The sequence below is a fragment of the Mytilus californianus genome, unplaced genomic scaffold (assembly GCF_021869535.1).
Source record: "Mytilus californianus isolate M0D057914Y unplaced genomic scaffold, xbMytCali1.0.p SCAF_1, whole genome shotgun sequence".
NCBI lineage: Eukaryota > Metazoa > Mollusca > Bivalvia > Mytilida > Mytilidae > Mytilus > Mytilus californianus.
The window spans coordinates 96,084,952-96,101,350 of NW_026262581.1; the positions used below are offsets into that span (position 1 = coordinate 96,084,952).

At 31.6% G+C, this 16,399-nt stretch overlaps 1 protein-coding gene and 1 long non-coding RNA gene across 3 annotated transcripts in view; both read right to left on the reverse strand.

Annotated features, from left to right (window-relative positions):
- The window catches only part of LOC127710846 (uncharacterized), a 116,441-nt gene that overhangs the window by 3,269 nt on the left and 96,773 nt on the right, over positions 1 to 16,399 (reverse strand). The window lies entirely within an intron of this gene.
- On the reverse strand, positions 252 to 16,335 carry LOC127710306 (uncharacterized). 2 transcript variants are annotated; one of them, XR_007986105.1, is made up of 7 exons: positions 16,257 to 16,335; positions 13,528 to 13,619; positions 12,101 to 12,342; positions 11,329 to 11,461; positions 7,915 to 9,840; positions 4,179 to 5,348; positions 252 to 3,205 (listed from the first exon to the last, which is right to left on the reverse strand). XR_007986105.1 is itself a non-coding variant. In XM_052216113.1 (6 exons), exons 2-6 carry the CDS (start codon positions 13,601 to 13,603, stop codon positions 5,059 to 5,061), a joined length of 2,667 nt encoding a protein of 888 aa, XP_052072073.1. In that variant the 5' UTR covers positions 13,604 to 13,619; positions 16,257 to 16,328; the 3' UTR covers positions 252 to 5,058. The 2 variants fall into 2 exon arrangements, 1 of the variants encoding a protein (XP_052072073.1); XM_052216113.1 differs by having other exon boundaries at positions 252 to 5,348; positions 16,257 to 16,328.

The window sequence follows — 16,399 nt, forward strand, 5'->3', positions numbered from 1 at the left end:
GAACTTTTTTTTCAAGTAGTCACTGAACCATGAAAATGAGGTCAAGGACATTGGACATGTGACTGACGGAAACTTCGTAACATGAGGCATCCATATACAAAGTATGAAGCATCCAGGTCTTCCATCTTCTAAAATATAAAGCTTTTAAGAAGTTAGCTAACGCCGCCGCCGCCGTAGCCGCCGCCGCCGCCGCCGCCGCCGGATCGCTATCCCTATGTCGAGCTTTCTGCGACAAAAGTCGCAGGCTCGACAAAAAATGAAAGTAAAAAATATATTTACAAATTTGCACTTAATGAAAACATGGCACTATAGATTATAAGCATATTAAATTGTATTGCTAAACTATTTCATCACAATAAAATCACAATAGCCATTAAAAATAAAGCTTGATTACAAGAAAGGTTAAATTCTTATAATATTTAGTCCAAAAATGTTGAATATAACAGCTATTTTATCAGTAGAACTTCCTCCAAAATTATTAAGATTTGAAATTACAAAAAATGTAATGATTAAACTTTGCACATGTAAAATAACATAAATACCAAAAAAAAAGTCTTATTAAAAAAAATGGAATGTATATGATATGCATTAATCAAGCTCTCTAATATGTACATTTTTTGTGTCATGATTGACATAAAATTTGACATAAAAATAGCCAACGAATATGTTTATCTTACTACAAAACAAATATTTCGGAGGAATACTTACAACATCATGAATGTATACTATTGTTCAATGGTGTAAAATAGAACCACATATGTACACCAAGTTACTAAATAAAACTTAGTACAATAAATATACTTCATATAATTATAACAATCATAACCAAATAAACCCTGGTGATGATTTTTTCACATACATCAAGAATGACATTTAATGAAATATATATAATGATATACATTTTGATTTATTCTATGTTTAATACTAATAACAGGTTCAAATCACAAAATACCTAACAAATGTAAAACAAAACAGAAAACTTGAGATAAAGATAAAATAGAACTGGTATATTGTTGTCAATTTTTCTTATAAATTTTTGTTTTCCTCTAATTTCACTTTTTCTTTATGGGTTTCCTATTTATAATTCTGAGATAATTGCAAGATATTACAATAAAAAATGTTAGCAGCCATGTATGAGTTATGTAAAAATATTACATTGTAATAATTATCAATAAATGAGTTGTCAAAATTATCTGATTGTTATAACTTTTTCACACTTAATGATTAGAAAAATAATATCATTATTTTTTTTAAACTTGCAAATAAAGCTTATTCTTGTTGAATAGAACTTGACTTGTCACTTGTTCAGAAATTTGAATTGACAAGACTGTTTTGATTTAAGTAAACTGTCTTAAACTCTTTTCTGAAAATAAGTTATCGTTAATTAAAAAACAATGAGTTGATTCAGAATAAGTCTGAATGAAAAATTAATGATTCATATCTAACACAGCGACACCAGTATATCGTTCATATCTTCTCCATGTAATGAGTCTGCTTAGCAGATAGTTGATACATGTATCATGACGAATTTCAGTTTTTATGCAAATAATCAAACTGAAATTTCATATTCATATAAGGAAATAGCACCAATTCATTTTAAATTATCATTTCTGATTAATATGAACACAAGACTCAACACACCAGTTTCAGAAAAAGTACTTTACCCAATGAGTGACCTTATGTTTGCACAGTTAGTGTCCCAAAGAGCAACCAACTGGAAAGGGAAGTAGCTTTTGTTGTAATTATAATTTTATTACGTGACAGAAAATTGGATTCTGCAAAAAAACATTTGAAAAACATAAAAAGTCATATAAGTCTGGAACAATAATTAAGAAAATCATCAAATTATGAGGGGGCTTGCATTCATTGACCTCAAAACTGTGTAAATTTTCATAACAATCTGTCTAAAAAATCTGAATGATCAAGAAATAAGCATGTAATTGTTCTTTTAACAATTAAAGTCCCATAACTCAGAAGCAACAAAAATTAAAAGGTATCTTGTCTGCATGCAAATAAAGAATTGTAAAATTATCATTGATATGTTAAATCAAAATTGAGTTAATGTGAAACTAGCTTGGACCTGTAGAAAGTATTCTTTACCAAATGGTAGTTTATTTTTGCAGGTGTATAATTCCTAGTTTAGAATGTTAACAGTATAGGAATTAGTTTTTAGCACTTTATTAATTTGGAAAAAATATATAAACAATAAATAAAATTAAACATATACAAATCTATCTAAAATTCTTCTTGAATATGAAATAATGTATTTAATAATGACAATATTTTAATTCCCATGAAAAGTTAAGTAGCAGATTAGCAACTAGTGGTTGATATTGTTCAACATTAATAGCTATGTAATAATACTGAGTGGTCATACCTAATGGATCATAAAGCTTGATGGAAAGGGATAATCAAAGAATACTGTAAATTCAGAAATTATTGCAAGGTTTTTATTAATGCGAATAATGTGACTAGATGATTGTCGCAATAATAAGAACTCGCATTCTGATATCTGATAAATATATCTGTATGCAGCTTTTTTCTGAAATCGCAATAATTAATCTTGCATTTTTTCTTCATTCTTCAAAAATCGCAATAATTTCTAAATTGACCTAGTCTGTCAGCAAATTCTTATATTATTATAGTGTATTATCAGTTTATTATTTTGTTAAACTTTCACTTTTAGCTAAATTTTTTTCCATTAATTTATATGAGGGTATGGAGAATTGCCAAGTATCCCCCTTTTCCATAATGTTATCTGTAAACGAGTCTCAAAATTAACTGTCATCATATCATATTTTTCAGCTACTTTTAGTGTCAAATGGAGATAATGTTTATTGTTATTTCAACAAAAATTGTACTGAAAATTGTGAGGGATACCCTTTTGCCACCCTTTTATAGATGTTTTGTCAATAGTATTGTAAATAATACATTAAACATAGTTACATGAATCTGTGTGATATATATTGGCAAGCATATCAATAGTAATTAGACTACCATCAACAAGCATATCAATAGTAATAAGACTACCATCAACAAGCATATCAATAGTAATTAGACTACCATCAACAAGCATATCAATAGTAATTAGACTACCATCAACAAGCATATCAATAGTAATTAGACTACCATCAACAAGCATATCAATGTAAAATTAAACAGGCAATCATTTCACAGTTACATTTCCTCATAAGATTTTAATAAACTGCTTCGCTGAGCGCAGCTAGATACGCCCGCAGAGGTCCAACCCTGAACAGATGGGGCAAAAATGGACACAATATTCAAGCTTGATTCAGGTCCGAATTTGGATTGTAATTAAATATTTGACATATTATAGGTTTCTGAATAAATGTAGTCAAAGATCTTGAAATTGGTTATATGAATTGAATTTATATTCAATTAAAGATTTCTTGCTGTTGTGCAATACTTAGTAAATCTGTTGTCAGACTATAAACAAATAAAGTTCAATTAATTTTCAATGTCATATTAGAAATTTATGAAAATAAAAAGGGAGCTTACATCAATAGATATAAACAATTCACCAAAGTTTCATGAGAATTGGTGGCAGCATTTTTGAGTTATTGTCAGAAAACTGGAAAATCACCCCTTTTTTAACGAATAAAACCCCATAACTCAGAAATGAAAAATGTAAAATTTATAAAATTCTAAAGGGAGCTTACATCAATACATACAAACAATTCACCAAAGTTTCATAAGAATTGCTGAAAGCATTTTTGAGTTTTTGTCCAAAAACTGGAAAATCCCCCCTTTTTTCATAAATAAAACCCTGTAACTCGGAACGTAAAATCTAAAATTTATAGAAATTGAAAGGGAGCTCATGTCAATAGATATAAACAATTCACCACAATTTCTTGCAAGTTGGTGAAAGCATTCTTGAATTATTGTCCAAAAACTGGAAAATCCCCCTTTTTTTAATGAATAAAACCCCATAACTCGGAAACGTAAAATCTAAATTTTATAAAAAACGAAAGGGAGCTCACGTCAATAGATATAAACAATTCACCAAAGTTTTATGCAAATTGGTTAAAGCATTTTTGAGTTAATGTCCGACATGTTGACGACGGACAGACGGACGGACAGACGGACGGACAGACAGACGGACGGACAGACGGACAACGGTATACCATAATACGTCCCGTAAACGGGCGTATAAAAACTTAGAAACTAACGAAATATATATACATAATGTTTCCATATAATGTAAAACTTATAAACAGCTTGATGATGTGTTACAATATAAAATACAATTGTATTTTAATTATGACTAATAAGGTTTAAAATCACAGACAAAATACCTGATTTATAAAGGAATGTAAGACAAAATATAATCACAAAACCATTATTCAGAAAATCTTTTTTAAAATGCTTTGATATGTAAAAGACTTCTTTAAAACATCCTGCAGTTTTAAAATTGATAAAAAACAATGAAGAACATTATCAGTTTTCATAGCTTACAACCTGTTTGTTAAAAAATCAACTAATTGTAAATAAGGGAGATAATTCTGTATTTTAGGCATGACTGGAATATTGTCCTATGAATTCATAAAAACTTACTTACATTAAGTTTGTTTAAAGTTAAATTGTTGTAACACCAAAATTAAATATGCACTTTTAAAATATGACAATAGGAAGAACTACAAATTTACAAAGAAATTCCCATATTCAAAATCTCAAATATTCGAGCGAAAGTTTTCCAACAATTTTACATGCATTTTATACAAATATGCACCTATTTTTAGGATTTTCATTCAATTATATTTCATGAAATATAACAATCAAATGAATTATTTTTTTTTTCAATTTTTAGTTAGATTTGCAAAAATTTTACGCAAAGTCTTACAATAATCTGTACCACTGGTCATTTACTGTTACTTGACCTTAAATGCTAAAAAAATTAATAAAGAAACCCAGAGGAAAATATAAATATATTCCCTTATAAATGTAATATAATCACAGATGTTTACCATTAACATGACTAATATAAAGCTTAAAAATTGGAGAGACAGGTCCTAGCAAATAACTTAAATTTCTTCTGAATTAAAACTCACTCTCTTCAGGTTGAAGTGTTATCGTGTCCCTTACTGAATAATTACGAGCTTGATTATGTACAACTGGTTTAGGAGCGCTAGGTATTTGGTTTTGTTCTGGGGGTGCCACACGGGTATAAAAGGCTGCATTGTCTCTCTCTGGTGTCTGAGAAGCATACATAGGTTTTGGTGTATAGGCTTCACTCCCTAATTTTCCTTTGGATGGTGATAAAAAGGCTGGATCTGTATTACCTGAATGTTTCAACTGTTTTGCTGCTGAAAATGTCATTTGCTGTAATCCTAAAATTCAAAACAAAAAGCAGACATATTATTCATATGACACCTAACATTCATCAAGATTGACATTAAGACAATTCTTGTTAGATTATTTTGCCAGTTATAGTCTTTCATTTGTTGATGTTATACTGAATCTGTGTTCTTAAATATACAGATGTGGCATGGTTGACATCTAGCATGATACTCGGTGCTTTGTGCACTCTTGAATCTGCAGTGAGTTGTGAGCTTATTTTCTGTGTTGAAGTCTCATTGTGACTAAGATGAAAAACAGCACTTAGCACTTGTAGAGTAGGATCTGCTAACCCTCCCGTAGCCGCTGTGATCATCCTCGGTTTTTTGTTGGGCTCATGTTGCTCAGTCTAAAGTTTTCTATGTTGTGTTTTGTAGATTGTTGCTTGAATTTTCTTTGTTTTTCGTTTTTGTACATGGCGTTGGCAGTTTATCTTCAACTTATGAGTTCTTAACACTTACCATGCTGAATTGTTTTCAGAAAATGTCTAAAGAAAGTCATTTGGACCAAAAATACAGAATTTCACGATTTTTTCTGATTTTTGACTTCAACTGGACCTGAAACCGGAAGAAGTTGTTTCCTATGCGTATTTCAATAATAATTATGATCATTAGATATAGGCCTGCGGGGTTACACTATTTTTTAAAGTTTTAGGCCTCTGAACTTCCTGTGTAAGACACCGAAGGGAAGCCCACCCCTCCAGAAAAAACGGTTTTATCCGATTTCATTTTTCCAAGTTCGTATTTGAGCTCAAAATGCAACTTAAACATGAGAAACATGACAATAGAGAGCCTCAGGGTGAGGGAACATGCATCAATTTCGAAATAAGTATCATAAAGTTGACCTCTAAAAGTATGGAGAGCCATTGGAGCCAAATAACGGTGGTTTGGGTAATCCCGTCATATGACGGGCACAGCATGGTAAGGGTTAAGGCTCTGGATATTCATAAAGAAGATATATATAGAAACTTGTTACAAATGCAACAAATACTTTAGACTTTAACTTATTCAATTACTAGTGGTTGTATGTATGTAGTTTGTCAATATAGGATAAACAGAAATGTTAATTGACTTTCGGTTTCTTTGGTTGACGCTGTCTAACTGTTATATTACACACAAAAATTTGAAGCCACACAAAGTTCTTTTTTTTTTTTTTTTATATAGATATAAGATTTGATTTTTTGATTTTTGGTGTTTTAATGCCACTTTTAAGCACCGCTTTTGGGCTATTTCGTGGCGGCCAGTTTTTATTGGTGGAGGAAGCCGGAGTGCCCGGAGAAAACCATCGACCTTCGATAGGAAAACTTACAATCCTCGTCAATTAAGATTGGAGTCAAGTGCACCTGCACGAGCGGGGTTCGAACTCACAACCTCAGTGTTGACTGGCAGGTGATTACAGTAGTAACTACTTAGACCACTCGGCCACCAAGGCCCCTATAGATATAAGAAGATGTGGTATGAGTGCCAATGAGACAACTCTCCATCCAAGTCACAATTTATAAATGTAAAACATTAGAGGTCAAAGTACGGTCTTCAACACGGAACCTTGGCTCACACCGAACAGCAAGCTATAAAGGGCCCCAAAAATTACTAGTGTAAAACTATTCAAACAGGAAAACCAACGGTCTAATCTATATAAAAAACGAGAAACGAGAAACACTTATGAACCACATCAACAAACGACAACTACTGAACATCAGATTCCTGACTTAGGACAGGTGCAAACAATTGCAGCGGGTTTAAACGTTTTAATGGTACCAAATCTTCACCCTTATCTGAAACAATAGTGTAACATCACAACATAGAAAGACACACTATAAAATATCAATTGAAATGGCTTAACTCAATCAAAAGACATATTAACACAAATGAACATACACTGAACGAATAAATTTGATCTATGATACAATGTAAATACAAAATCAATAAAATAAGGGATGAATGATTAATGTAACAGTATTATACTGCTGTGAAATGTTCAACAATTTCAGAAAAACAACAATAACCTAAAACAAAAATCCGCCATTTACAATAATATTATACACAGGTAAATGAAAATAATTTTGTTGTTAGGTATACAGTTTAAAAGGAGAAAGGAAATATTTTTACAAAATAAATAATTTTGATGTTCATAGTTCGAAGAAGTGAAAATTTATAGTAATACCAAACACTTATTAAATCTGGTATATAGACCAGATATAACCCTGAATAAGTAAACATTAAATAACAAAAAAGATATGCACATATTTTTCTAAATCCACTTAATGTTTTGTAAAATAAAATATTAACATTTAACTTAATCAGTATTTTCAGTCAACGTCAACAAATATTATTATTGTAATGGAAACATGAAAATATAAATTCTTCTAAAATGTACTTTTCATACTAATTTAGAATATTATGACCTAATATTGATGTTATTGTGCTGCAAAATAAGTTCAAATGATTAATTCATTTTCTTAATTTTTTTATGTTTTCTTACATTTATGGTTAATCACATTCTTATTGACCTAATGGTAACACAGCCAATTCTTCCTTCAAACCTTATTTATATACATACCTGCATTACCTGACTGAGGTAATTGACCATCCTCTGTATCTCTAGCTGTAACACGTACAATAGTTTGTCTGGTAATCTGTGGATTATCTCCCCTTGGATCTGTTGGATCAGGATTGGAATCTGTCCACACTACTTGAGATGTCTTAACACCAGTACGTGGATCTACACCTGAATTCATTAATGTTGTTCCAGGAGGGGGTATTTTGGGGTCATCAAGGATATTACCAGGAGGTAAGATTGGACTTGGTGCTCCTGGTGAAGCAACTAATGCATGATGTGGACTTTTTTTACTGTGTGGTGTCTGATCATAATTGCCTGGTGTAGAAGTGTATCCAGGCATTCCTGGATGAAAATCTGTTGGAGTATACTGCATTGGCTGTTGCTGTGGTTGCATATTGACAGGATATCCATTTTGATCAACATAATAGCCTGGTTGTGTATATGCCACTGAGAGGGGTACAGGATTACCGTAAACAGGATTGCCAAATGCATCATATCCCATTACAGGATATACTTGGTTTTGAATGTCATACTGGTTTTGTGGGTAATAATGTTGCATGACAGATTCGTCAGTGGCAAACACAGGTGCCAGAGCTTCTGGTGGTAGGGGAGTATTGATTGTCAGGCCTATTTTAGGTAGTCTGAATGAGTCATTGTATATCGAGTCCCTGTCAAATGACTCATCCAGTGGTCTATCTGTTGAACTTTCATCAACACTTTTATTTGGATCACCCCCTGTAAGTGGATCTGCCTTAACATATTTTTTATGAGATTTTCGTCTTTTCTTTTTTCTTGATCCTGGTGACGTTGATCCTCTAAGTTCACTTACAGAAGCCCTAATTGCAGGATTACTGCCCATTAGAGGATTACTTATAGTGTCAGGATCACCAATTTCACTCTGTTGGTCGATTGCTTTATATTTTCCATCCATCTTCCCAGTTTCAGGAAGACCAGGTTTGTTGTTTGTCACTTTTGTTTCCTTTTTTGATACAGGTGCCCCTGGGGCATCATCAGATTTAGTTTCATTTTTTTGTTTTTCTCCATTGTCTCCTTTGCCTTCCTTCATGCTTTGTCTCCTCTCTAATTCCTTTTTAAGTTCATGAAGCATTTTATTTCCCTCATTGTCCAGATCATCGGCTGATAATTTTTTCACTTGATCATAGTCATACATATATCCTTCTTTATCTGGATTCTCAAAAATCCCAGAGTTTGGTCGCTTTGCATCAGTTTCTTCATCTCCTTGATTAATTTTCTGTCTACGTCTTTTCACTCCTGACATTTCATTATCATCATTTTGTCTATTGCCACTTCCAGGTAATCTTCCTGCAATTTGTATAGGAGGAGCTGGAGGTATATTATTTTGTCGAAACTCCTCATCATTTCTTCTTCGTCTGCTAGGAGAATCACCCTGTGACTGGGTTCTTCCTCTTCCCTGATGATCAGCTTTTTGATATCTCCCCCTTCCATCAGACTCAGACTGATATCTATTTCTATCACTAGAAACATTCCTAAAATTTGGATTATTATTCTGACCTGTCTGTATATTCCAATTGGATATTTGTGCCTTTTTAACAGGCAGTCCTGCTGCACTTCCATTCAAAGAATTGTTTGCCAAACTATCTATACTTGGAAAGACACCTTGATCCTCCAAATAAAATTTCTTGCTTGGAGCATCTGAGGCTAATGAAGGTTCTTTGGAATAGTTGAAATCAGAATTGGTGAATCCGCCATGACTGTGAGGTGCTCCATGGACAGGCCTTGCCTGTTTCCTATATTGCTGCATTCCGGGAAGTCTACGCTCCCTATAACACCAAATTAACATGATGGAAAATGCTGTAAATATCACTATTCCAATGACTATACCTACTATTGCACCTGCAGGTAGTTTTGTCGCTCCCTCAGCAACATCGGGAGCATTAGGATCACCTGCAAAATTAATTATTTAGCTTTATATAATAGGTGTTAACTAGTCAACATTTATAAAAGGGGACTACATCAGCCCTTTAGGGTATACTTTAAGTGAGTGTATTGCTGTGGCACCTATTTCATATGTTCTCTTAAATATTATACCTCACATTTTACAGAACAAATTCCAATTAAAAAATTCTAAATATATTTTCTTAAATTGTATTAACAAGAGCACACAGACTGAAATGTCTGGCCTGCTTTACTGACCATTGACTTTATGTTGAAGTCTTAAAGATAAAGGTTTTACTAAAAGTATCACAGTATGTCAAGGTCAGATAAATCCTGTCAGACATGTACACCTTACATTCATTCCATACACCAAATATAGTTGACCTATTGCTTATGGTATTTAAATTGAAAAACAGACCAAAACACAAAATCTTAAAGTTGACCAATGAACCATGAAAATGAGCTCAAGGTCAGATTATACCTACCAGGCAGACATGTACACTTTACTCTTATTCCATTCACCAAATATAGCTGACCTATTACTATTAGTATTTGAAAAACAGACCAAAACACAAAAACTTAACATTGACCAATGAACCATGAAAATGAAGTCAAGGTTAGATTATACCTGCCAGACAGACATGTACACCTTACAATCATTCCATACACCAAATATAGTTGAACTATTGCTTTAAGTACTTGAAAAACAGACCAAAACACAAAAACTTAACATTGACCATTGAACCATGAAAATGAATTCAAGGTCAGATGAAACCTGTCAGACTGACATGTACCCTTACAATCATTCCATACACCACATATAGATGAGCTACTGCTAATAGTATTTAAGAAAGAGACCTAATCACATAACTTTAACTTGATCACTGATCCATGAAATGAAGTTGAGATCAGGTGAACCCTTTCTGATGGAAATGTAGATGCTGCAAGGAACCCTGGATATACCAAATATAGTTATCCTATTACTCATAAAGTGTCTTCTACCGTCTAAAATATAAAGCTATATACAAATAGTTTACACCGCTGCTGCCAGATAGTGATCCCTATGTCTCACATAATGCGACTTTCATCGCAGGCAAGACAAAAATTTAAAATGAATTAGCCCTTAGCAAAGTATTAAAGGCAATTTGCATCATGTACAGTGTGCAAACAAATACTGTTTTTTAATAATAAGAATTTTTTTAATGGAAATAAGCTTATGTCATTAATGGTGAAAGCAGATAAAAGAGTAGTCTTTTCCTAACTATGCAGTGCAAAACTATTTGCCGTCAATCATCTAGTGAAATATAAATATGAAATATGAATGTGAAACCACAAATAACATAAAATGTTAAATAAATGTAGCAAAATATATATTGAATACATATATCCGGTGACATGTCTGGGACTATTATACTAGTATAATAGTCCCAGGACATGTTTAATATTTTTAAGTAAATCATTTTTAAGCATATTTCAATATCAACAGAAAATACTTACGAAATGCTTTCACTTTTATACTGAAGTCATTCCTTGGGTTGTACAGCTGTGCTGGAGTTATTAATTCAAATGTAACGGTTCCATACTTGGAATATAAAATGCCTGTACTCTTGGTTGAACAGGATAATCTTTTCTGAAATTAGGCATTAATATACAATTTACAAACAATGAACAGAAAAAAATTACACTTTGAAACAGTAAAATGGATAGAAAAAATATGAAATTACAATTAGAAACAATCAAATGAGCTGGAGAAATTTATGAAATTAACAATTGCACACAATCAAAAAAGCAAGATAATCTTTTCTGACATTTTTCTGACATTACAACATCACATGACACATGCACATATTTGTGATGCATTAGAACAAATAAACATTCTGTAGTGTTTCTGCTTCAATATTTCAATTTTCTTAGAACTCCAGGCATGTGTATTGTGCATGAATAGGTTACGAAAGAAGTTTCGGCAACATTGTTTATCGAAGTGTAACCAATGGAAAAAATCCTAAGGGACCAATAACATTTAAGTATTTGAAGATATGCAGATCATATAATTTATACATAAAACAAAAATGTATGGTGATGTAATAAGGGTAAATGTCAATGAGACAGCAACCAAACAAAATAAGTTAACCATAATAGAGCTCTGTATACACATAAGGTGATACATGTATAGTTAAGAATATAAATTTGTTAAAACATGTGGGCTATTAATTAATTATTTACTCGTAATAATATACCCCACACTTCCTAATATTAATTAAGCACCTACCACAGCAGTTCCTCCTGGTGAAGATCCCTCGTAAATATTCAGTTTAACTCCACAATCCTTGATATCAACCATCTGCTGAGTGATCTGTATTTGGTAATATGAATCTGTGTAACCAGAACGAATCGTAATAACACAACGGTAATTGGGGTTGGATGTTGTCACATCTGCTCTAGCATTTATAACATATTCCCTATCATAAATATCAATTCCTTTCCCACAATAGACATCACTGTCCATAGTTACTGCAAAATATTTATAACGATACATTAAACAAAACATAAAGAATGTAGAACATTGATAAAACACATGTTCAACCTGCAAGATTGTAAAAACTATATTCTCCCTTTTATGTTGTTTTTTATAAGGGTCAACCAGATTGAAGTTAAGAATAAATAACCAAAAAATGTGGGTTAAATTGTCTAGTGCAATTAACCAGTTATTTCAGGTGCTCTAATTGATACTGCATTGTTTTCCCCACAGCTTTATGCATCATGTGTATCATGGTGCTATATATAGGGCCCTGAACAAAAGAGGGAAGGCACATTGAACACAGCATATTGGATTTGTGCAATATTATTGATCAGTCCCAGTGTTGATATGTCGTTAATTACCAGAAATTCTTGTTGTGAACATCACCTAATGGATATATGAAATTTTTTGAAGGGATTATAAAAATAATCAGTAATATACAACTAGTAGTTCTGATCATACAATCTACATGTACACAATATATGAATGTATGACCAGTTGTTTTACTAATGTACCAGTACAGTAAGTTTCGCTGTGTGCCATGTATATTTACAGAGGTTGAGTGAAAAACAGTTTCTTTATAAGATTTGCCCTAAATAAATCAATAATACAGTAAATATTTGAAGAGGAAGTGATTTGATCATTCATAAATCTTTTCTATGTAAAACTTGCAACTTGTAACAGAAATATTTTTCTATGATCGCAAAACAGTTTATTCGATTTAGAGACAATGACAAATCTACTTTTTTTTCATTTTTAAATTTTTTGAAGGGAAGCTTAAATTGTATCATGTGACAGGAAAAGATTTGCACACAACACCTAGTCTGTAGCACCTTCTCTAGGCCCTTAGGATACAAACTCCCTAATCAGTGTTTCCAATTATGGAATTTCCATTTCTCAATAAATCCAACTGAGTAAAATGTGACACACAGATTGAGTATGTAAAGTTTATATTTTTGTCTTTTTTGTAGGTTACATATCTATTCAAACAGTTTTAATTGAAATTTTCTGCAAAACTTTACAAACTTGGGTAAAAGGGAAAAAACTAAATTTCATAATTAAAAATATGTCCACATCTTAGTATTTATTGGTTCATTAGATATCTTTTCACAGTGAATTTGGATCAAGTCATGCAGTTCATCAAACAATTCTCCAATAAAGGTTTAGTGTTAACTTACTGGTAAACTGTGTATGAACACTTCCTAATATTACAGAAAACAGCCATATCACTGTCCCAGCTGTATACATCATCATCTGTTATAACATATTCCTATAAGAAAAAATATTCTTCCATCAAACAAAACTAATACAGATGTGCTAGAGTTATTCATTAATAGAGTAATTTCTGTAACAATATGCAGAAAAGTTATTAGGCTTGGAAATATTCAGTAAGGTCTTCTAATCTTAATTAATTACTGTAATTTTTCACTGCAAAGGACTAAATTGTGAATATATTTTTCTATGCTCAGGTAACATGATACAAGAAGTCTGAGTACAAAAGGACTCTTGCATTCTACTTTTCTTGCAGACAGAATGGTCTGATACAAAGTTTTTTCACTTTTCAGTGAAAAACTTGCATGTAATTTTAGTCACAACATATAGGCATATATTTGAACCACTTATTATCCTACAGAAGAAAAGAAAGACAGTATGTGAAATGAAACATGTACAAAAGACATTGCAAAGTGTTTTTTATACAAATTTAGTGAAATCTTTGTGATGGACTTCAACTTTTTATGTACAAAATTCCTCACATTTGCTTGCTTTAAACAGGCCATTAGACACGGACCATTCATACAACACATTTTGCACATTTTTTCTGTGACAATCTACTTTTCTCTAGATTCAGAGTTCATAAATGAATAATACAACTTGATAAAAGCCTAGCAACACAAATATTGACACATGAAAACCTGCCAGATAGAAAGCCAGAATGACACTTATGCATAAATATGGAAAAGGCTTGGAAATGTTTATTTTGACCATATAATGCCAAAAAGGGACATTTTTGCAGAATTTCTTTCAAATAAAAGTTTATATCGTTTATTTTCATGCAGTTTGACAAATTGACACTGTTAAATCATACAGGGAAGTTGCCAAAGTACAGATTCTATATTTACTGATTTCATCTCTTAGGCCTGAGACAATAAAAGAAAATTTTAAAAAATCCCACCTGCGCTTTCTCAATTATATTTTTACAGTGTGGTGTACTACTTTTGGGACAAATTATATCAAAATTTTAGAAAACTTCATCAGCTCTAACTCAAAATATGGACAATTTTATGTTAAGGGGGTCTTGAATTCTTTTGACAGCTTCAGACATACTAATTTTTAACCTTTTTCAGCTGGACCAAATCACTACTTTACTTTAAAATTCATGACCCAAATTTTTTTACAGTGTAATTTCATCCCCCTACTTGCTATTTGAGGCATAAAACATGAAGAAATAAATTTGGAAGGGGTGTGAAAAAATTGCAACTAATACACTGTTCAAGTAGGGACTATATTTGTGGACAATGAAAATCAAAGGACGATAACTGTGTTCTCGGACCATATGTACATGTATCCTGCAATACCAAAAAGTAACTCTCTGTAAGCTTCTTTTATTTTTACCATTCTGTGATATGTCAAGAAAAAAATTGATGTCCTTTGAATACTTTTTTTATTGACTTATTTCCCTTTCATGGATGTGCATTAATTTAATTCAAAACCAAAGTTAAAATGAAAATTTCTACATGACTAAATACTTACATGGTGGATAAAAAAAAAAAAACAATAAAAGTTACTTGTTAACCTTCTTTGAGGGTTACTTTTTGCAAGGCACAACCACATAAAGGACACATGAAGTTTTTGTGATCGGGAGATGAAAGGACAATTAATATAAAAACTTGAAACAAACAGATTTGTGGTACCACAAATTTAACTAACATGGGAGATAACTCTTCATTTCAAAAAGACAATTTAAATAAAGTTATATGTAGTTTTTACATGTGAGAAATTTGGAAAAGTAATTATACAATGTATTCTCAAATTTTATGTACTTTATGATTATGAAAACACTTTTTGAATAAATGACTGTCTTTTTCACACGAAAAATACTCTGAGCACAGAAATACATGTGCAACAGTTTCAAAACAAAAGTTAAATGCACATTTTGTGTATGTGGTTTTATTGATTTTTTTTCAAAAAAGTCCATTTAACCACATATTTACCAAAACAAAAGACAGTATTTGTTTTAATCCATTATTCAGAGGAAAAATTGTATTTTAATATAATAATGACAAATATCTATCGAAACCATAACGTTTCTTGTAAAAGCATGTGAAGTTGAGCATGGTGAATATCACTTTCTTCGGGTGAATATGCTGTTGTATTCAAAATCCATTAATTCATATAGTAAAAACTTAATAAAATAATACCAATATGGAATAAATACTACTATTCATGCTATTACTCTAGCTGTATATAATTCTAACATTATGATTGCAAAATGAGTAAACTGAGCAATAATATGATCGATAAAATAAAATTCAAATTCATATATTCCTTGCAAGTTTCTAAATTGCACTATAGAGTATAGTTATAGTATAGTCGAGTATTAAGAACATTTACATATACTATATAGTACTGCACAGTCTGTTTATTTTGATATATTTATACTGAATACTGGGGATCGAGAGTAGGGACAAGGTCTATGATTGTCCTAATTATTATGACTCTTGGAGGACTAAAAAACTTTATTTAGCTTTAGCAGATTTCATATATTATGAACAATATATTATCTGGCATTATCTGGACACTATGATTACCTGAAAGATCGTGTTAAGTTTTCATTATCAAGGACTAATATATATATTATTAATGTTTGTGTAGTTGTCCCTATTTTCATATTAGTTTAAAATCTTACACTCTGAAGTTGATTTGTGGAAATTGTAATTGTTTACTGTGCTACTGGACGCCATATTTACAATTTACCTGTAATGACCTAAATAATTGACACTTTACTAATCACAGGTAAAGGTTTAACTAAATGATACCAAGTTAAAATAC